The sequence below is a fragment of the Typopeltis vanoorti genome, chromosome 17, assembly GCF_054136105.1.
Source record: "Typopeltis vanoorti isolate ZY-2024b chromosome 17, IOZ_Tvanoo_1.0, whole genome shotgun sequence".
Lineage (NCBI taxonomy): Eukaryota > Metazoa > Arthropoda > Arachnida > Uropygi > Thelyphonidae > Typopeltis > Typopeltis vanoorti.
This window is the reverse complement of record NC_143565.1, coordinates 105,422,981-105,447,186: the sequence shown is the minus strand read 5'-3', so window position 1 is coordinate 105,447,186 and position 24,206 is coordinate 105,422,981. Positions and strand designations below refer to the sequence as shown.

Genomic DNA, 24,206 nt, shown 5'->3' with positions numbered 1-24,206 from the left:
AGAAAATGGAAGCAGTTAACAATTTTGTGCTCCTAGGATCCCAAAAAAGATGGTTATTGTACTGAAGAAGTTAGAAGATTATTACTTAGAAAGAAAGCAATAACAAATTTAAGCAAGATCTTTAAAGATATTAGCCTCAAAACAAAATCAGAATCGTGAAAGCAAAATGGTATTCCCTGAGTACTGTATGGATGTGAAAGTTGGACCCTGAGAAAGAGTGAAAGGAGGAAGATAGATGTGTTTAAATTATGGGTTTGGAGACACCAAGAATACCATGGATTGCAAAGCAAACCAATAAATCAGTGACAGACTGATAAAGCCAGATTGCTCTCTCGAAGCTATGATCATCAAGCAAAAATTGTCATACTTTGGACGTATCATGCAAGCAAATGACTGGAGAAGATGATGATGCCTGCTAAAGTTGATGGAAGAAGGAGAAGAGGAAGACCAAGAATAATGGGTGGATGGAGTTAAAGTAGTAACTGGAATGCACTTGGAAATTCTGAAAGATATGGCCAGGGACAGATCTGAATGGAGAATGTATGTTCATAGAATCACCAGGAGTTGAAAACGACTCAATGGAAAGTAAAAAAAAAAATAATAACAAGCAAAAAAAAAAAAAAACCCTCTGGATTTGAAAACCAGAATATGACATACAAATGCTTTACAATACTGTATTATGGAAATTTTATTGTTCAGTCCAACAATATTTGAGTCTGGAAAGAAGCATTCTAGGTAGTGCAGCCCACCCCATTATACAATATTCAACCAGAAAGAGATAAAATATGGCCTGTTTATGCAATTCAATGAGAGGTCTTTTTAAAATGGTTCCTTCCTCTTGGTTCACTATGGTCTTATGGTCAACTGCAAAGATGACTGGAAAGCAATCCCAAGCAGAGAAAGCCAACTCAAGGCAGTTAACTCAAAGCTAACGACCTTGGTACTAGTCATCTCTAGATTTTAGTTTCAATTGGACTTTATTATTCAGCTGTATGAGTCTTAGAAGAAGAAACAGTACCAGAAGAGAAAATCAAGAAGAAATGGATTACACAAGAAACACTGAAGTTAGTACAGAAGAAAAGAATGTTGAAGATAAGAAGGGATACATCAGAACAAATAGAAGAAAGTGTAATGAGGTGAAAAAAGCAGTCAGAATGGATAAAATGAAATGGTTAGAAGCCCAATGCAACAATATAGAACAGTACTATGGAGAGCATAAAACAAGGGAGGTATACAAAATGATCAGAACCATTAATAGAAAGTGGCAACCAAAACAGACCACAATTAAAGATGAAAAGGGCAAAGTATTGATGAATAAAGAAAAAATTGTACAGCGGTGGACAAGATACTGTAGTGAGTTATATGAAGAAAAACTAGATTCAGATAGCATTGGGAAACTCACTGAAGAATTAAAGCAGATATCCCACCAAGTAATGAGCATGATATGGACATTTTAAGAGGAGAGGTAGAAAAAGCAATAGGACGGCTAAAACACAACAAGAGTCCTGGTAACGATAACATTACTGGAGAAATGATTAAATATGGTGGTGAAAGTATGGTTACAGAAATGCACCAACTATGCAATATGGTATGGAAAGAAGGGAAAATGCCAGAGGAGTGGGTGAAATCAATATTAGTAACATTATACAAGAAAGGAAATAAGCTAGAATATAAAAATTATAGAACAATTGCCTTGATAAGTCACCTTGGTAAAGTGATGATGATCATATTGGCAGAAAGATTGAGAACACAACTGGAAGCATACCTTGCAGACAAGCAAGCAGGATTTAGGAAGGATAGAACTACAATTCAACAGATTTTGATAATGAGGTTAATAGCAGAGAAAGCTAGGAGAAAAAACAAAAACATATATACTTGCTTTGTTGACTTTCAGAAAGCATTTGACAGTATTGACCAGAAAGTGACATTAGCAGTTCTGGAATCCTATGGAATTGATAAAAAACTAATAGCTATATTAAAAGATGTTTACCAGAATGCAGTTGCAGCAGTTAGAATAGGTGATGATTTGGGGAAATGGTTTAAAACAAGCAGAGGTACTAGACAGGGAGACCCAATATCACCAAGCATTTTCATCGCATATTTAGAAAGAGCAATGGATAAAATGAAAGAAGATGCCAAAGGAATATCTGTACACGGAATGAGAATTAACAATCTGAGATTTGCAGATGACATTGTTATTATTGAAGAAGACGAAAGAGAACTACAAAAAGACACTGAAACTGTTAAATGAGGAAGGGAAGAGATTTGGACTTGTTATGAACTTTGATAAAACAAAGACAATGGTATTTGGTGAGAAGAACATGAAACAAAAGATACAAGTGGATGGAACTGATATAGAAAATGTAGAACAATTCACATATTTGAGAAGTAAACTGACATATAAATTGGACTGTAAAAAAAAAAAGAAAGATCAGGATTGCAAAGAGAAGAACAAATCTGAAGGCCATGGATAACATCTGGAAAAGTAAAGTGATCAGTCTGCAAACAAAACTAAGAGTATTGGAAACATGCATCTTCAGCGGTGTACTATACAGATCTGAAACGTGGGTAATAAATAAGGAATCAAGAAAAAGAATTTTGTCATTTGAAAGAACTTGTTACAGAAAGATTCTAAGAATAGGATGGGTACAGAAAATCACCAATGAAGAGCTCTATCAGAAGATAGAACCAAAACAATCTAATGCAGAAGATTATAAAACGGAAGCTGCAATTATTTGGACACATCTGTAGAATGAGTGAGGACCGGAAGATAAAGACATTTATGTTTGGTATTTTGGATGCTTTAAACAGAAGAGGTAGACCATACAGAGAATGGATAGACGATATAAAAGACTGGTGTGGAATGGGTGTACAAAAACTGCGACACTGTGCACTGGACAAAGAAAGGTGGAAGAAGATAGTGAAACAGGCATCGGACATCAACGGGCAGTGAGCCTATGATTCATGATGATGAATGAATCTGGTCAAAAAGGATAGCTTTTGGTTACATGATGATATAAAAGATCCAAGGCCTGTTTTTGCTCTCATAAAATCACTCTTTTCTTTCTCCTGATATTATCAGATTCCCTTGTATCCTTTATATTAACTTTCTAGGCCCATGATGAGCACTCCTCAAAAAAGGCTGAAACTGGTCTGGGCATGTATAGCATTATACATGTCCAGAAGGTTGTGTGCACTTTGTATTATGGAAATAAAGGGCAACTGATGAAGTCATCAGCCTCTATATACAAGTAGCCTAGTCGTGAAAATACTTCATGTGTAAACTGTTTGCTTACACTTGGATAAAGGATTAAAAATAGATCAAACCAACTTGAAGCATTTTCATCTTAGTACAATCTGTCAACAATGCAAGAATGTATATCAAGGGAAAATGATCCTGTCCATAATTATTGTTGTCTACTTACCATTTTAGCAACAAAAAAGAGAGATAAGAGACTAATTTGTTTAACATGCACTGAACACTCCCCCTATTGTGTGGCTACATTAGCACTGTATTTGGAGGCTATTAAATTTCCCATAACACAGAGTGTAAGAAATGCAAAGTGGGATAAAGATCATTCTGAAAATAGCTACAAGAGGATGAAGATAAATACAACAGAATAAGAAGCACTATTGAGAGGCAGATTGCTGCATCTATACTGATATGGAGAGGGACTTACTGGAATCAGTGATCATCCACAAGGGAATGGATCTGCTATTCTCCATGAATAGGTCCATCTCATTCCAGTTCCTTGAATGAAAGTACATAATGCAGGTACCTCACACTGTTTCAAATAAATTTCCTGCAAGCAAAAGCAATGGCTTATGCTTCTAGAAGACTTTGATAATGACATTCTAGCAAAACTGATGTATGTACTATCCTTCAATAGTAGAAAGACAATCTGGTCAGGTTCAATGCCACCAAAACAAAAAGTCTTGCTTCTTCTCTTGGAAAAGAGATCTGAGCTCACATTCCCTTAATCCTCAGTAATGCACAAATTACTAGACAAGTTTAGATCTCTGCTTGGACTAACATTTACCTTTAGTCCCTGGCACAAATATATATCAATAGCTTCCTCAACATCCAAAAAACTAGGTACTCTTTTGTTCATGCCATTTTACACCTAACTCTAAACTACATACAAATCCCAAATCTGCCCATCCTTTTCTTACAGATTCACATTTCACATGTCGTGTTTCAGGCCATCTATTCTATAGGCATTTCAATGGTCATTGCTCCACTGACCTGGCAATGATCATTCCTCTGTTTTCTGTTGTTGCATCTGTTAATATAATAGCTACCCAGTCATCCCTTTATTGCGTGACTAAAAAATACAGCGATTCTGCTTCTCTTCCTCTTTTATTCCATCAATCTGTCCTCTGAAACAGCCTTCCTCATGAAGTATTATCAAACAAATACAACCTTCAACTCTTCAAAAAAAGCATCAATATCTCACTCACTATTCAAACAGCACTAATGCAAGTCCTTCAACTTCTTGTATGGAATTGATTTTAAAAAAAAAAAAAAAAAAAAAAAATTTCCTTAGGAACATGTCAATTCTCTGCATCTGGTGAAATCAGGCATCTCATTTTGCAAGGACTTGCTTTTATCAGTGCTGGCTTGAAATTTCTTTTTGGAGGAGAAGTTTTGGGCAAGCAGTGTTCTAAATTTCTTCCTCAGGAAAATACCTAAGACACCAATGAACAACTGGTTCAGCATAACAGGCTTTAATATTCTGGATTTCTCTGTGGATATAGAGAAAATATTTTACCAGGGTGTTTGCAGGTTTTTCCTTTCGTGGATTACTCATGCTATGATTTTTTTTTTCCCAGCAAACTGAAAAATGCATTCTAGTGAAAACTGTACTAATGTTCAGGGATGATGTAACTAAGAAGGTAGGACCATCATACAAATTAATATCCCAAGTTAGATGATTAATGGAATGAAAACAGCACAAGGAATAATCAAATTTGATTCTTCCAATATTTCATCTGTCAGAGATATCTTCTGGGATACCAAGAGAATTGCAATAAAGCCCACAAAAAAGGAAGATATGACTATAAGCTTAAGATCCTAAGCACAATTTCCTCCGTAGATAGTGGTAATCAGCCTTGGCTACTGGGCAGGTGGTCAAAGAATTACTATTTTCCAAATCAGGAAAGTTTCACATAACCATATTTATTTAAAAAAATAAAAAATCTGCAGATTCAAGAAAAAAGCATTAATTGTATTTGCTGCAGCAAAACAGCTTTTCAGTTTGTGGCCGTGGATATTTCCTGTATTCAAGACACATGTTGGCAGATCTTCCAATTTGATCATATACAATATTGAAGACCCTTGTATACACCTGAGGCTGATCTTTAAGAGAGTAGATAAGGACAGCTTGCTTCAAATAGGATTTGAAATCTGTACAGAGTTTATATTTCTTTAAAGCAAAATTTTTTCATGCTTAAGATCAAATATTTATTTTAAAAAAACAGAACAGTTGAACATCTTCATCCAATATTTCAAATTTGCATCACAAATTTTCAACCAAATGTCGAACATTTATCTAAAAATAAAACAGCCCTCAATCATCTCACTAAATTAGAAGTTTTGTTTAGTAAATTGTGTATAGTACTTAAAATTTTCAATTTTAGGTGTATCAAATTTATTTATTCACCTTAACACTGAGTATATATACATATCAATGTAAATATACATCGACATGTACATATACTTACAGAAGGTCTGGGACTCAAAGTGTTAATATTGATAAGCAGAAGTAAATTGTTTGTAAAAAAAGTTAAGTTTCAAAAAAAAAATTGAAAAACAAGTCAGTTTTATAATTTTAGTAAAATCTAAAAAGTTACCAACAGATCTGTTGCACATAAGTGCTGGGAATTTGTATTTTATATACACACAACATGAAAACAGACACTTCCTTTTAAAAGTAAAAGAATATTGAAAATTTAACACCAATTTTTCTCATATCCCTTGGTGTGATCCATGAAACAAATTAACTTTGAATATGACCCCTATATGAGAAAAAGTGGACACCACTGGTTTAACGATAATTAAGGAGTTGAGACCACAAAACAGATGCCATCAGCAGCACCATGTAAAACAAAAAAGACATTAGAAATGAAGACTAATGTGCAATGAAAAACTCTGAATAAATGATAGGCTAACTCATTTTTATTTAAAAATGCACTACCGTATAGATTACTTTGCATCATGAATGAGATTTAACCCCAATGTCTTTCTAGTCTGGACTACAGAATTTTTATCATTAGACCAATCAACAGCACATGATTAAACAGCATTAGCCAACTTATGACAAGTTTATGTGAAACAAACTTACTGACAGTTCACTAAGACAAGCACATGGAAATAGGATTAGGAAGGAACTTATAACTATGAAAGCAGAGATAATTGCAGTATGGTTCTTTAAAATAAGATAGAGAGATTGTCAAAGTGAGTGTTTAAAGCCAAAACACTATGAAAAAAAAACCAGAGGATAACCAAGATGGATGATGCAGAATCAAAAGATAACTAGCATTTTTGAAAATCCTTTTCACCATCAAAATTAACTGCAACATGATTTTAATAACTTTTTAAGGAAGGAAAAAGGCCATTCACATTTACTATAGTTTTGGATCCTCCAAAACTATAGTAAATGTGAATGGTCTTTTTCAAGTGTATGTCCGATGTATTCAGTTTGTGAAGAATCTGTTTAAAATTTCTGGTGAATGAAACTGATAAACTTATTTTCCTTAAAGAAATGCTCTTTAAAAAAGATCCTTATGATCACAGTTCTTCTATATGAAACAAATCTGATATTCTTATTAAGCTGTATTAAGAAGTAAATCTTTAAACTTTAAAAATGTTTTCATATACAAAATACTTAATGATCAAATACTTATCCATTATTGGAATGAAATTATATCAGACAACTAATTAAATTGAATATTTAAGATTAAACTATCATATTATGATTTTAGTACTAGTTGCTTTTATCAGTTAAACACTTACTATAAAACCTGCATATATATCATTCTCCTCCAAACAATCATGTAGCCAAATGAATTCTTCATGTTGTCTAACAACAGAAAACTCAGACTTCTGAAACTCTGGCAGTGTAGTCTGAAATTAAAATTACAAAGAAGCATTTAAATCAAAGTGCTCAAATACAAGAGCTTAAAAATAAATTGTTTCTACTTGGTTTTAGTAGAAATCTGCTACATACAAAGCAGAAAGCAAAATTTAGCCGAATAATGTATATATCAGGGAATAGATACAATCAAAAGTAGATTTTCAAGTGTTACGTCGTTGCTTTCTCCTATTTTCTAACCTTTATTACCTCTATAATCACTATTATCTATTCTGCGTTTGGACCTAAGAAATTTCTATGGTTTGTCTCCTTTTCGGATACTGGCAAATTTATATTTTTTAAGCTGCGCCAGCCAGTATCCTAGAATAGAAGGGACTCGTACTCAGGGAGACTTTCCTAGAACTTTAGGCATATACACATTAATAAAACACTTTTTTTTTACGGCCATATAGATTTCAGTTAGCAGTCGTGACCTGTAATCTATCTCGATACACTTTCTAGTTCCTTCCCACCTGGGTTCAATTTTATAAGTGATAATTTGATCTCTTAATCAGGCATAAGTAATAAAACATTTATTGGGATTTCAAGATATTTACAACTATGATGTATCATATATTCAATGATCTCAAATTCACACAAATAAATTCATGTTAAGAAAATCAGTACATACTAATTAATTCAAATCATGCTAAGTTAGTTCCGGAAAATGCTAAACAAAACTAAGTAAGGTAAATGAAATACATTACTCAAACTATAATCTTTTTCCACAAATTACTCATTAGTTACACATTATACGTTCTGGTGACATTCAATTAAATGATTTCTGCAATATCAGCTTCACTTCGGTACACAATAAATAACGGAAAAAACTCACGTAGAAAGATTATTTATTAGTATAATTTTCACCTGTGTGTCACAGGCATCTTCAGTAAATTAAGCTCAAAATTAAACACTAACTGGCAATTCTTTTTGGAATTGTCAGTTAGTGTTTAATTTTGAGCTTAATGTACTGAAGATGCCTGTGAAACACAGGTGAAAATTATACTAATAAATAATCTTTCTACGCGAGTTTTTTCCGTTATTTATTGTGTACCGATATGTCTACTCATGGTTTACCTCTTTTAAAACTTATCAGCTTCACTTATCAAATTCAGTAACACTCATATATGTAATCACTTTTAAACAATTTTTTGTTTAACGGAAGCTAGCTATTCTAAATAATAATTCTCTTTAAAGTTCTCTAGTAAATGGTCCACATTCTTCTATTACACATGATTTTCTCTCCTTTAACACAACTGAAACATAATAAAATTCTCCACTTTACTGACTCTTTTCTGGATATCAGGTCGCTTCTACATGTAGGGGTCTGGTTACCTTCCGATTAGGCTGTCTCTGCACCTGGTGGGGCTACGCTGTCCTTTAACTACTGCCAGACATTCACGTGTCTGTTACTGTGTCTAAGGAAACTTTCTCCATTCCTTCCGATGGAACATTCAGTGAGGGCTCGATTCCGCAGAGGCTGATATCTCACGATTAACTCCATGTGGAATCTCTCGAGCATCTCCAGGAAAAGGCCCGCTGTCCAACATCGCTGCAAGTCTCTCTCTCGAACCACCAAGCAAAGGATCCACGAGAAGAAAAGCCAAAAAAAGTTCCTGTAAAATGGCGCGCGCATCACCTGATATTCCCACTTCGTGCACCCTCTTTTTTCGTTGTGTATTTTCTGCACAACCCTCTTTGTTCATGCCCCCAAGTTGATCCCTTACTCAACTTTTGCTCTTGGAGTGCTGTTTTCGTGGAAAGCGTGCTACCATCACCTTCCGCATATGCCATTGCCTCCGGCCCTACGCTCAACTTGTATGGCTTGATGCGACCTTTGGACTGCTACTTACAACTTGTCTAGTGATTTACAGTATACTAGATATCTTAATGAAACTAAGAATTTTCTTATACAAATTCTCTATTCTGATACACAAATCTCTATTTTGATTTCCAGTTAGACAGCAATAAATCTCTTAGTAAATTACATAAGGAATACATATTGTCACATATAGCAAACAATTTTCTTTATTTTCTGCTGGAGTGCAGGCATCTCCTTAAGTCGTTAGATTTAACATTAAATCCTGGATGAATAATTTATTTTCAAAAGTTCTCCATTTAGGATCTAACACAAATAATGTTTTTGAAAGAAAAGTTAGATATCCACAGAAAGACATCTGGAAAGAAATTTGAAGGGGGGGGGGGGAAGAATCATTGTTTATTTGCCACTCAAATATTTGAAAGAGCCAAGTCATGTGACATTTCAAATGATTGTTCTTTTCAATTTCACAAATCAAGGTTAAAATTAGATTCAAAATTAGCAGGAATGTTTTACACAGAACTAAATTTCTTCAGTTTAAATATAAATTACTAGAATAAAATGACATGCAATTAATTATAAAGACCAAAGCTTGTGACAAGCTTAAAAAGGAATCCAAGTAATTCTCTATAAATTTTACCAAATTGTTGACAGCAATCATGCTATACTTTCCTCAGAACCAACTAATTATATAGATGTTCCAATTAGGACACATTACATGCTGAACCACAAAGCTGTAAATTATGACCAACTCAGGAAAATACTATCTTTGGCTCAAAGGTATCAACTACTAAATGGGAAAAATATCAACAATGCAAGGGAATCCAAATTAAGGGGATATTAAATCCCACACTGTTTTAAAACCGAATAAGAAACTCAAAGATTGGAATCAGAGTTTCATGCTGAATATAGTAAACTAAAAAGTATCAGAGGTTACTAGCGTGAGCTAATGCAAGTAGTCCTAGTACGTAGTACAATCTCAGGCAAGTCGTTGCAAAGGTGGGGAAAGTTTTGATTGCTAATCTTGGTATTTTCCATAATGTAAAAACACATTTCCTAGGAAATGTATGCTGTTATTACATTATGGTGTAAGGTCACTACCCAGACCGGTTTCAGCCTTTTTTGAGGCTTCATCAGCGAGTAGCTAGACCAAATAGATACCAAACGGTATAGCGAAAAGAACTTATATACTCTGCTATACGAGGTGTCAAACAGGTGCAACCATTAAGTTACTTAAATATAAAGAGCCAATAGGCTTCATTTTGGCGATATAAACATTATTCAAATTAAGGGGATATTAAATCCCACATTGTTTTAAAACCGAATAAGAAACTCAAAGATTAGAATCAGAGTTTCATGCCGAATATAGTAAACTATAAAAGTATCGGCGGTTACTAGCGTGAGCTAATTGAATAATGTTTATATCACCGAAATGAAGCCTATTGGCTCTTTATATTTAATGCAAGGGAATCTTTTGAAAGTGCTTAAATGAGGCAGTATCCCTAGAATAAGAATAAATAGGGAGGGAATGAAATTGGTATCAAAACCTTATTAAGCAAGAGATCCATAAGATCATGTGGAAGGAACATCATGAGAATAAGAGTGAGAGGAGTTATGAAATACATAAACCTCAGTCCATAAGCGTTACAAGTATTGTATAGAAAGCTAAGTGGGAATATAAAAAGAAATTGGCTGTGCAGGTTAAAAATCAACCAAAAAGAATTTTATTATGTCACAAGTAAAAGAAAGAATGAATGTGGAAGAATGATTTTACTCAACGCAGACACAGTACTCATCAGAAGCTGATGATGACTGTTCAATTAATGAGTGCTCAATTTTGCTAAAACATATCCAGCTGATACATAACATGGTAAACAGTATAATTACTAAATTGGATTAAGAGATAACAGGGATATAATGAGGTTGAAAGCTGTTCCATAACCTGGATAAGAATTTGGCAATAAGGACAAATAGAACATCCGCATGTATACTCAACCAAATTGAGTAGGCCTTGGACATGTTTGTATAACTTGAGTCTCGGCTCAAGAAAGATACAAGAATGGAAAGAACACGAAGGTGGTCTGAAAAGTTCTTGGTCCAACAATGAAAAAACAAATTAATAATTTCAAAAATTTTTATTTTTCAACATAATCCATAAGACTAATACATTTATTCCAGCACCATTATCCCATCCCTGTAATGGTTCTCAGTAAGATCTGAGAAATACCCCTCTACAGCTGCAATCACCTCTTGATTTGAAGAAAAAGACTGACCAGCAAGAAAGGGTTTTAGTTTTCGAAAGAGACAGAAGTCAGAGGGTGCCAAATCTAAGGAATAGGGTGGATGTTCCAACAATTCATAGTGCAGGTCCCTTAATTTTCCCATTGCCAAAACACCTTTGTGTGCATTGTCCTGATGAAAGAGTATTTTTTCTTCTCCAAACCGAGACTTTTCTCACGATTTTTTTTGTCTAGTCTGGTTAAAAGATCAGAATAATATTCCCTGGTTATTGTTTTACCCTTTTCAAGATAATTAATAACCAAAATCCCAAAACACCGATGCCATGAGCTTTCCTTCTAATGGAACCGCCTTTGTCTTCTTTGGTGCTGAACAACTGGCTTCTGTCCTCTGTTTTGACTGCTGTTTGGATTCTGATGTGTAATGGTGAATCCTTTCTGTTCAAGTTGATGAACTTATTACAGACTCCATTAACATCAAACGAGGAGTAAGGCAAGGATGTGTGCTGTCACCTCTTCTTTTTAAGATCTACTCAGAAGCCATATTTCAAAAAGTCTTGGAAGGAAGAAAGGAAGGGATTAGTGTAAATGGTGAAATCATCAGTAACATCCGATATGCCGATGATACAGCTCTTCTGGCTGACAATATTCAGGATCTTCAAAATCTTTTGGAGCTAATAAATGCAAAGAGTGAAAAAATGGGATTAAAAATAAATATCACCAAAACTAAATTCATGGTCATAAGTAAGAAACCAATTCTTAATTTAGCACTCTTTAAATAGGAAACAAATAGAAAGAGTGGCAAAGTTTAAATATCTTGGATGCTGGTTAAATGAAGATTGCAATCCAGAAATGGAAATAAAAGTTAGAATTGAAATGGCAAGAAAAAATTTTCTCTTGATGAAATCAACACTGTGTAACCGCAGGTTAAACTTAGAGCATGCATTGTTAAATGCTATGTATGGTCTGTACTGCTGTATGGTGCAGAAACGTGGACCTTGAAGACATCAATAAAAAGACTTGAAGCCTTTGAGATGTGGTTATACAGACTAATGTTAAAAATCCCATGGACAGCAAAAACGTCCAATCAGGAAGTACTGAAACAAATGGGGAAATCACGCGAACTTTTAGATACCATAAAAAGAAGGTAAACTGCATATCTTGGTCACCTACTTCGTAATGAAAAATATAAGATACTTCAATTGATTATAAAAGGGAAGATAAATGGAAGAAGAGGACAAGGAAGACGAAGAAAATCTTGGCTGGCAGATATCAGACAGTGGACTGGTATGAACTTTGAGAGTCTGCTCAGAATAGCTGAGAATCGCTCAAAGTTTGCCAAGGTGGTTGCTGACCTCCGATAGGAGATGGCACTCAAAGAAGAAGAATGGTGAATCCAAGTCTCATCCATAGTAATAAATCAATGCACAAAATCAGTTTTATTTTTGTTAAAATGCTCCAAGCACTGTTCAGAGATTTTCATGCAAGTGCATTTTTGATCTGCTGTGAGCAAGCGCGGCACCCATCTATAGTCTCAGCAATTTCATGCACTATGACTCACCAGTCATCCAATACCATATCGTGCACTTGATCAACGATTTCTGGTGTTGTTATACTTTTTGGACATCCTTCACATGGATCATCTTCAAGGTTGGTACGGCCATTTCTTAATTGTCGAAAACGAAGAAGAGTGTCCATAAACTTTTATGGACTTTGAATTTCTTTTGTCATTAAACCTTTTACAAAAAATTTTATAACCACACGATACTCAATTTTATCCATTTTTTAAGGGATATAGACAATACTTTTGCTTCAGACAGCTATATAAAACAAACTACTTAATAGAATGACAGATGTACCAACTTAGAAAAAATATCTTGCCAAGTGTCTCCATCTATGGTCAAGGTTGAGAACTTTTCAGACCGCCCTCATATATGATAGCTCCACCGTAAAAGGTGCTGCAAAAACCTATGTGTAACTATTGACCAATCAATATCTCTGGAGAGGTGGTCAAGATTTTAGAGAAGTTGATAAGAAGTCACATACAAAAATGGGTTGACAAATAAGCTATACTCTGCAAAGAACAACATAGGTTTATTATAAGGATTTCATGTTTTAGCAATCTGCTCATATTTTATTTTATAACAATGTTATGGCTGAGTTAACTGACACTGTTGAATTTTTCCAAAGGCACCATATGAAAGGCTGTTGCATAAACTGGAAAATATGAAATTGGAATATAAACTCCTAACTTGGATAAGTTGATGGATACAATCTATACATTAATCACATCAGGAAGAATGTCAGAGGAGAAGCCCAATTGTTTGCTAATACAAAGATAGGCAGGCAGGGAAATTGCTACTGATATCTAGCACTTACAGAATGATTTAAACATGCTGCAAATTTGGATAAATGAAAATGGTTATCAGTTCACTGTTAATAAGTGCAACGCTATGCACTTTGGCACAATAAGATTTCCTATGGCATATTATATTAGTGGGGGCTGTACTACGAGAAACTGATCCTGGAGTTATGGTGGATAGAAATTTAAAGTTCAAAAGGTCACACATAAACAAATATAATTCAGAGGATGCTTGCAATGTTGAAACAAACTTAACATTAAGGATAAGGAAGTCATTTTGTCTCTTTACAAAGCCTTGATAAGAATGCACAAACTGTGTGCAAGTTTGATATGCTGGATTTCAAAGGAAATCCAGGAAATTGCTTTCCAGCAATTTCAAAGTTTTTGAAACTACAAAACAATTTTGCAAAATTTTTTGAAATTGCAAAAAACTCTCTCACTGGTCACTCATTATATATCATGGTGGACAGTTTCTTCTCTACAGATTTCACCACCCATGCAGGAGTATCCACTCCCTCTTGTATATATAAATGACCCGGTCTCACAGACTTCCAATTTATAGCCTTGATTCTTTCATTTGACAAACTATAGTGCTCAGGTATTAGAATCCTCAAGGTCCACCACAACCACTGGCTCAGATCTCATAGCTATATTCCCAAGGGGGGCAAGGAAAACTTTGTAAAACTTCACTGCCACCAAAACTCAGTCCTGTCAGATCTCTCAAAGAAAGATCATGTATCCCTCCCTCCATTACTTTCAACAATACCCAGATATCCAAACACAGTCATATTTCCCTTGGACTAACCTACACCTCTGATCTTTCCTGGCACAAATACATTTCCTCTATAGCAGCTGCAAAAAACCATGTACTTTTTCACATAAGACACTACTTTGCAGCTGCTAACTTAATACAAATTCCAAAACCACCTAACCATGGAATACTGCTCCCATATTTGGGGTGGTGCAACAAAATACAACTAGGACACTGCAATGCAATGTGTTTCATTAGGTTCTCCCCCCCCCCAAGCCAATGTCTATACAAAATTTCTAGAATATCAAGCACTCAACACAGCTACACATAAACCCACAAGCTGGACAACATTACATAAACTTGTTTAATGTGGTCTCAGATTTTTGGTGCCACTTAAACAGTCAATGTCTAAATAAATTCAGTACATGTCTCCAGTATTCTATAAATACATGGAAGAACTGCTGTAACAACTTTGACACAGAAATTAGCAAAAAAAAAAAAAAAAAAAAAACCAAAATTATGAAAATAGGAACATCAAAAACTAACAGTAATGAACCTATAGAATTAGTGATACTTCAGCTATTTGTTCACAATTTTTAGTGAAGATAGAAAATTAAATATGGAATAAACAGAATACTCACATTCATGTGGTGCATTGTTAGTATCCATCTATTGGATACTGAATAACCGAGGATAGGCTGACAATTTAGAACTAAACTGACTGAATTGTACTCTCAGCTTAAAACACAAGTACATATGATGTTACAATAATGTCAGATTTCATGCTGACTGGCAAGAAGATAAACAGATGCAATCTGACTAAAGAGGTATAAGATGTTATATTCACTTAACAATAATCAATCAAGAAATGAGAATAACAATAGCATTCAACATCAAACAAATATGGAAATAAACTTGATAGGAAGACAGTGGAGTAGAGTGATGTGGAGAAGCTTCAAAATGTGGAAGTGGACAATAAAAAAAAAATTATTTGTGCCTGTGGTCCCACAAGAGGTTCTCTTAAAGAAAAAGTGGAAGAATTCTTTAAGTCATTAGACAGGCAGCTGACAAAGAAAATGTGATCCTGATATAGAAACAATGGCAAGTATTTGCTGGATTTCTGCTCAGCATGTAGACTAATCATTATTAACACCAATGTTGCAACATAATGACATGCGCAGTTCAGGGAGAAAAGATAAAAATAAACACCTCATTGACTATGCCATTGTTGATAGTGTTATCTTTATGCTGATTCAGGATAAAAGTGTACAGAGCATTTGAAATTGGAAGTGACCATTACTTAGTACTGAGCAAGATAAAAATGGATACTACATTGAAAAGGACAGTATGTAAGAAAGTTTTAAAAATTAAAGTTGAGCATCTTTTACAGGTAGACTGTGGACTCAGCTACACAAACATTGAAGAAACTTTAAAAAACAACCAAACTTTGTATTCTTAATGGCAAACACTGAAGATATTCAGTGATTCAGGTAGAGAGGCATGTGGTAAAGTTGTCTGCAAGAATAGGAAAGTAAAAACCCCATTGTGGACAGAAGTTAAAGCAGTTCTGGAAAAGAAAGCATACCAAAAGTGTCTAGCAAATAATTGGCAGTTGCCCTAAAAGAATACAGAGAAATATCTAAGAGAGCTATGTGTAAAAGTAGCTAAACAAAAGTCATGAGAAGACTTTGGTAAGAATATAGAAAAATAAATATCAGAAAGGTGGCAAATGTTCTGGGGACTTGGAAAAAGAGTAAGATGCTTAGAAATAGAGTATTGTAAAAGGAATCAAAGATGATAAAGGTGAACATAAACTGAAGATAAGGATATCCTGAATGTCTGGAGCAATTACTTGGAAAGATTGTTCTGCCAATGCTTGTTTCAAGCAACGTACTAGAACATTTAAAAAGGAATGCAAAGAAGAGTATATAATATTTGAGGTAGAAAAAGTCATTGAAAACTTGGAATATGGAAAGGCAGCTGGAATAGATGTTCTACCAGAAAAGTAGAAGGTATAAAAGTTTTTCAGTGGCTACACTGCATAATACAGAAGGCCTGGTCAGAAGGTTGAATGAATGGAGTGGAGCTCTAATAGTTCTCATCTATATAAAGAGAATCAAGTTGAATGCGAGAATTACAAAATCGCTAGTAAGTGTTTCAGGTAAGATTTATGCAAGCACATTTGAAAAGAGAGAGAGAAAGCTTGTGGAAGAAAAACTTGAAGAACAAGCCGAGTTCAGGCCAAATAGAGGCTGTCAAGATCGGATTTTTCAGTTTATAACAAATAGTTGAGAAATCATTGGAATATGACAAGGAATCTAAGTTATACAGATTTAGGAAAATATATATGACAATGTGTCCAGAAAAAAGCTTTTCACTGTCATCAATTTCCAGATATGTATCCTCAAAGGGTGTTCACACTACTTATGACATCCATAATTTTTCTCCAAATAAGTCTCTTATCACCTCTCCAATACTGTCATATCTAACATTTTGTCCTTCTAAGGCACTTCTGACTGAATCGATCCATCTAGGTTTTGGTCTTCCTCTGGGTGTCTTGCTGCCTTATTGGACAGCTATATACTATATATATATATATATATATATATATATAGCTGTCCCTAAACAGCCGAAAGGCTAACCACAACAACAACCATCCTAGATTAGCTCTGCTTACGCTAACAATGCCATGTTCCTTTCTAATATCTTAATTTTTAATATGATTTTGCCATTTATATCATCTATTCACTCCTCTAATTTTTCTCAGAACCCTTATATCTGGTCTCTAGTCTTAGATCAAGTGCTTTTATATTTCTAATTCAACTCTCAGGTCTATAACTTAAAACTGGTTTGAACACCGTTTTGTATACTGCTAGTTTGATGTTTTCACTAATCTCTCTTTTATTCCATATAAAATGTATTCAGATGGCAACACATTATACCAGTTTTGGTTATTCTGTTGTCTATTACCAGATTTAGCTTGCCATCTGCACTAAAAACTATGCCTAAATAGCCGAAATATTTTACTTGATCTATAGATATCACATTCAGAAAACATTTTAAGTTTATGTTTTCATCATTTTGGCCTTTTTATTGCTGATTTTTATGCCAAAAATGTTACAACTGTTATTCAATTTAGTTAAAGAATCCTGGAGACTTGCACTAGATGTGTTTAAGAGTTCAACAACATCTACAATAAAGCAAAGAGCTAAGTTTGAAAGTTTATTTTGCACTTGGTTAGACTATAATAAATTTAGTTTAATCCTTTATCCAAGTGTGAGCAAACAAAGTTTGTGCCTGATAATATCTTCAGGACTGAGGTAAGGGAGTAACAACTGGGCAACTCACAGCAAAGGTGGGTCAAGCTCTCAACTCCACGTCTCAGTATCTCCCATAATGCACAGCACATCTCCTTGCGGAGATGTATACTGATCAGAATCGCAAGAGATTCTTAAGAAAAGGATGATGTGAAAGGAATACTGTTTGCATAGGGACGATGTCCTTTATGAAAATCATAAGCAGCAAGCCAGAAGAGTTAACTGTTGTATGAAAAGCTAAGCCTGAGTAAGAAAAGAAACTAGCTCTGAAAGCCAAAGACAACCTCAAAAGAATCTGTTATGCTGCAAGTAAAAGAAAGAATGAATATGAAAGCATAACTACTGAAGGAGCCTGTGTAGCTCAGTGGATGTGGCATTTGCACACCACCGCGCTTGACCGCACGAAGGAAGACTTGGTTTCGAGTCTAGTCGGCGACTAGAGGAAATTTTTCTAAGCCTTTTTTCGACCGGTTCCCGAGTTAGTTGATCTCTGGCACGGGCAAGCAGGTTTTTCCTCCCGGAAACTCGGGTTTTTCGTCCTGTAAACTCAAGAAAATTGACCGTAGAACCCACATTATTTCAGACATTAAATATATTGTGTTAGGGTTAGGGACCACGAGATTGAGTCGTCTCTCTTCACTGCGTACCGCTTAATTAGTGATAGCCTTGGGCCATCTGTCTCTGATTGGGTACCAGTGGAGATTGAACTGCCCACTCAGTCTCCAAAAAGTTAGATAGGGCTAAATGGCCTCGCCTACTCCCGTATACGGGAATAAAAAGGCGTTAGCTGATTATTTTTTTTATTTTTTTTTTTTAACTACTGAATGTAGATGGTGTAAAGGAACACATACAGAATTCAACCGAGTGCCCGTTTTGCTAAAAGCTAAGAAGTTAATGCATGGAACCTTGAACTCACTATCTTTTCACTGTACGAGAAGGAAGTGTTAAAGCTATTTGTATAAATCGAATAAGAATTCAGCAATAAGGACTGATGGGATATCCACATGGGTGATAGAAGAGTGTTCAGCTGAACTGGCTATTCCTTTGACCAGGCTATATAATTTGAGCCTCAGTACAAGGAAGATTCTGCAAAAGCAGAAGAAACAATGTATGGTAATCCACAAGAGTGGTGCATATCTAACTATTGACCAATCAGTATTTTGGGAGTGGTAGTGAAGATTTTAGGAAAGTTGGTTAGGACTCATTCAGAAATATGACTAACAGTCTACTTTGCAATGAACAGCATGGTTTTACTAAGGGAAGGTCATGTTTTAGCAACTTGCTCACATTACATAATGTTACCACTGAATTAGATAAGGAGAAAGGATACACCATGATACTTTTGGATTTTGATAAAGCTTTTGACAGAATACAGCATGGGGGTGTGAATCTGCAAGATTCAATGTAACTAGTGGTGTGCCTCAAGAATCACTCCTTGGTCTGTTGTTATTCAACCTGTATATTAATGACATTAGAAAGATTTGACATGTGACATACATCTATTCATTACTGATGCAATGATAGGTAGGGTAATCATGATGTGCAGTACTTGCAAAATGATTTGAATAGGCTGGGATTGCGGGTATAGGAAAACGGATGTCAGTAAATGTCAAGTCATGCACTTTGGCATGATTAGATATCCAATGTCATATTATATTGGTCGGATTATGCTGAAAGAAACTGATCAGGCTAGGGATCTTGAAATGTTAGAAAAAGAAGTTGAAATTCATGTGTTGAGGCTGAAGTGCTGTCAGGAAATCATAGTGGAGGTTTAATGGAATATTTATAGCAATATTCCATTAAACCTCCAACATGAAGTTGAAATTCAGAAGCCATATAACAAAGATTGCACATACAACAAGATAATTACAATGTTAAAACGAACTCTGATATGTAAAAGATCAGGATGTCGTTTTGCCTCTTTACAAAGCCTTGATAAGACCTCACTTGGATTGTGCATGGGTCTGGTTTCCATTGGAATTCTGATGCAATGGAGAGAGTGCAAAGCAGAGTATTAAAAATACTCAGGATTGTGGAATACTGATTATGAAGGCAGATTGAGAATATGTAGACTGCAAACACTAGGAAAAAAAAAATAAGAAGGATATGAATGAAACTTAAACTTCTGAAATGGTCATACAGGATTTCATTTGATAGAATTTTTTTGTAGAGGGTGGTGCAAGGAACATCCTTGAAGCTGAAAATAAATGCTACCAAAAAAAGGGGGGGGGATGACGAGATCCAGATTTTTCTCATAGTGGTGCATGATTGGAACGGACTGCCACTGAATGTTGTGTTTGCAAGCAAAAACAAGCATGCCAACTTGTGTGCTATATGTGGCCTCGCTCAACAAATCCCAACTGCCTTTTAATAATAATAATAATTGCAAAGATTTTTTAGAAATGCCCATTTCATATAATTCAATTCCTGGCATGAAAAAGATCATTTGTAAAGCAAAGCATGAATACAGTGTGATAAGGTCGGTCATGACATACATACATACATAACATACACACACACACACAAATGTTAAAGATACCAAGAAATTTTAAACCTGGTTTTACTCCATTTCCCAAGTAAGCAAACAGACTAAAAGTCAAGTTTGTGCCTGCAATTGATGCAAGTCTAACTGATCCCACAGGTAGTGCAGGACCAGGGCAACTCGTGGCAAAGGTGGAACACTTATTTTTTTTTTTTTTTTTTTTTTTTTTACTTGGATGATAGCATGAAATAACATGGATATAACTATCAGTTGTTTTTTCCAGAAAAAAAAATAAGCAAAAACACTCAAGGCTGATAAAAAAGAAATTAATCTAGTAAAGCTATCTGGTTGTTTCTCATCTAAAGTGAAGAACTGAATTCCAGGATGAATCTCATATTTTTGAGACAAACTTTTAAAATCAAAAGAACCATTCAATAATACAAAAATGTTATTATGGAGCATTTTGAAGAGTCTTCTTAAAGTATTTGGCAAGTATAGGAAAAAAAGGACTTCCCATAATATTCTATTCTAGTAATATTACCTTCACAATTTGCTGATATAATTTATCTTAAAGACCATATGAATTGGTATGGATATAAAGTCAAAAAGTTTAATTATGTCAGGAGGAAAATTAAGTAAATTAATAGTACTGTCAAAGAGTCTAAAAAGATCTTTAGTTTTCCCTCTTAATTCTCATTACAAATGGAGATATTATCAATTTATTAACCTGGCTAGTAGTAAGATCAGACTAGAGGGAAAGATATGTAGAAAAATCAACAAGCATTGAGTATATCTTCCTGAAGTATTCTTTCCCATCTGGTAGGACTTACAACCTTGCCTTTGTCAGCTCTGGTAATAATGAGCTTTAGATTTAAAAGCATTCAATTCCAGAAGTTTAGATTTGAAGGAGGTAGTTTCACTTTCAAGAGAATCATGGCAGTTTGAAAGCCAACTCTGCTGGTAGTCTTAGAAGGAAATGACTATAGGCCTCTGTCTACAAGATGAAAAAGTACATAATAGCAATTTCTAGAGGAAACTAGATACTCATGATCTTTGTATAATACAGAAATTTCATTGTGTGACATGACATCCAGATATCAACTTCTAATTTATCCCTATTTATAATATTACAAGGATGTCCTAGAACTGGCTAGTAAACTGAAATGTTCAAGGGAGTCATGAGATGGAGGGTAAAAAAAAAAACTATTGTAAGAATCAAATGAAATACGAGTAATGATATTTAAAGACTGTTGTTAACTTACTTGAGTCCTTAAGGGGAAAGGAAGATAGCTGCCCTTCCACAAAAGTAGGTGCACCTTTTGTGATGTATCAAAGTACAAACCCAAAGAATGAACTATTTGTCATTTCCATATACACCCTTCCAAGCATAATTTGGTCTTGTATATTAGTTTCCTGTACATCACATGGCTGAAGTAGCACTTATATTTTCATCTGCTAATAGTGTTGCTAGTCTTATGAATGCTATGTGATGGATACATAAAATACAGTGATGCGATGTATAATACAGAAATTTCATTTTGTGTGACAAGTCTCTTCCGTTCTTTCTGTGCACTGTATTTGAGGTACAAGTTCTTCTCCACATGTCAGTGACAACACAAATATTATTATACAGGCCATGGAGCAGAAAGACTCATCACAGAAGATCCAATATTCACCTAGTACCTATCAAACCTCTCTTTAAATTCATTCACTGATAAAGCACTCATAACCACCAGGAAGCATTCCACAGACCTACCACAATCTTTGTCACTTGTCTCAGGATCCTGTCCACTTCATTCGCAAGGAATCTGGGTGTCCAGATCTGTGCACAGTAGTCCAAATGTGCACTTATTAGATCCTTATATAGGGGAACAATAACCTCCTATCCCTGCTTGCCAGTGTATTCTTTTTTTTTAAGAACCACGTGTTAAGGCTTAACTGCTGAGAAAACTCATAAGTTTAATGGAGTGAAACAGCATTAGAAAAAAGGATTAAAAATAGTATTTAATTCTTCCAACATTTCATCTCAGAGATACTGTCAGGGAGTACAAAACAACTTAACACACACACACACACACACACACACACACACACACACACACACAGCACAAAACTAACTGAAACATATGGACAAAAGACCACAGTCCTAAAAAATATATATAGAAACAATTTTCACTAACAATAAAGCATTACATGTTCTCCCTACCCTGGAAAAATTGTGTATATCAAATAGCAACACTACCGTTTATCAGGACAAATCTAATACATTAAAGAAAGATAAGATAATTGCTATTAAAAATTCAGGGTTCTATTGCCTCACATGCCATTCATTTCATTCTGAATACATAGGAATGAATTAATGGTCTAGTGCAGCATTTATATTGTTGAATATAAAGTCAACAATAAAAATGTTTCCTTAAATGTGACAGACATAAGTTAGATTATATGCATGGACACTCTTGATACTCTTCCATATGGGCTATGTATATGGAAGTGTATCAAGACTATTTGCTTTCTTCAGAATAGCAAATTACACAGAAATAGAAGAGCATGTTGTTATATAACCTAGTCACTTGCTATCTTCTTCTTGAGTATTCTGAAATTGAGCAGGTTCTTCTGTTAGTAGCAAAACTTTCCTTCCACTCTCTTCTGGTCTGAGCCTTCTCTTTCAAGGTTATGTACCTGTCTCCATTCAGCACGTCATCTAGCATTGTTTTCCTTACTCTTCCTCTAGGTCTTTTTCCATCTTTTTTCCTTCAATGGCATCTGATGATTCCCTTCCCTCTCAGAATATGTCTGATCCAGTTTCCCTTTCTTCTCAGGGAGTACAAAACGACTTAACACACAGCACAAAACTAACTGAAACATATGGACAAAAGACCACAGTCCTAAAAAATATATATAGAAACAATTTTCACTAACAATAAAGCATTACATGTTCTCCCTACCCTGGAAAAATTGTGTATATAAAATAGCAACACTACCGTTTGCGTTTTCGTTCTAGCATTGTTTTCCTTACTCTTCCTCTAGGTCTTTTTCCTTCGATGGCATCTGATTATTCCCTTCCCTCTCAGAATATGTCTGATCCAGTTTCCCTTTCTTCTTTTTATCCTCCTTAACAGACTTCTTTCTTCTTCTCTCTTTTTAAGACCTCTTCATTAGTTATTTTATCTGTCTGTTTGATTTTTTCCATCCTTCTCCAAATCCACATTTCAAAGCTTTCCAAAATCTTAATTTGTTCTTTCTTCAATGTCCAAGTTTCAGCTGCATAGAGGGCAACACTCCACACAACGTTTTATTAGTCTTTCCTTTAGGTTTCTATCCATTTTACTTCTGAATAAATTCCACTTTCTATTAAATGGCATCTTTTCCCATCGCTATCCTTGCTTTTATGTCACTTTTACATCTTCCATCACTGCCAATCACAGTTCCTAGATATTTAAATGTCTTTACTTGATTCAATTTTTCCCCATTTATTCTGATATCCATATTTGCCTCTTTTCTTGCTATTTTCATTACCTTTGTTTTTCTTATGTTAATTTTCATTACATAATTGATACAGGATTCCAGTAATCTGTTCAACAGATGTTGTAGTCCTGTTTCAGTATTTGATAATGCCTTGTCATCTGTGTACTGTCTACCTCCAATCTTTATTTATTATTCCTTCTTCCGAATTTTCCAGTGCTTCTTTTAACATTGCTTCAGAATACATATTAAACAAAATTGGTGACAGAACAGCCTTGTCGTACTCCTCGTCCAATGATACCTGGTTCTGTTGTAACATGTCTCTCACCATAGCAGTTTGTCCCATACATAATGAAATAATTAGCCTTCTGTCTTTCCAATCTATTCAATTACTTCTACCATCTTATCCCATTTTACAAAGTCAAAAGCTTTTTTCAAAATCTATATAACAGATTAACTTCTTTATTCGCTTCCAGATTTCTTTCACTTACTATTCTTAAACAGTCCAATCGCATCTCTTGTTCCCCTACCCTTCCTGAAACCAACCTGATCTTCTCCAAGAAATTCTTCACCTTAGATGCAATTCTTCGTGTTAAGATTCTCATAAATAATTTTGATGTATGGGAAATGAGGCTTATTG

The 24,206-nt window shown here is 34.8% G+C and overlaps 1 protein-coding gene across 1 annotated transcript in view; it reads right to left on the bottom strand.

Moving 5' to 3' along the window:
- Window positions 1-24,206, bottom strand: part of Snx6 (sorting nexin 6) — a 210,360-nt gene that overhangs the window by 157,515 nt on the left and 28,639 nt on the right. The window contains exon 3 of the mRNA XM_090406978.1: window positions 7,016-7,126. Coding sequence (XP_090263104.1) covers window positions 7,016-7,126 — 111 coding nt within the window. The remainder of the gene's footprint in view (window positions 1-7,015; window positions 7,127-24,206) is intronic.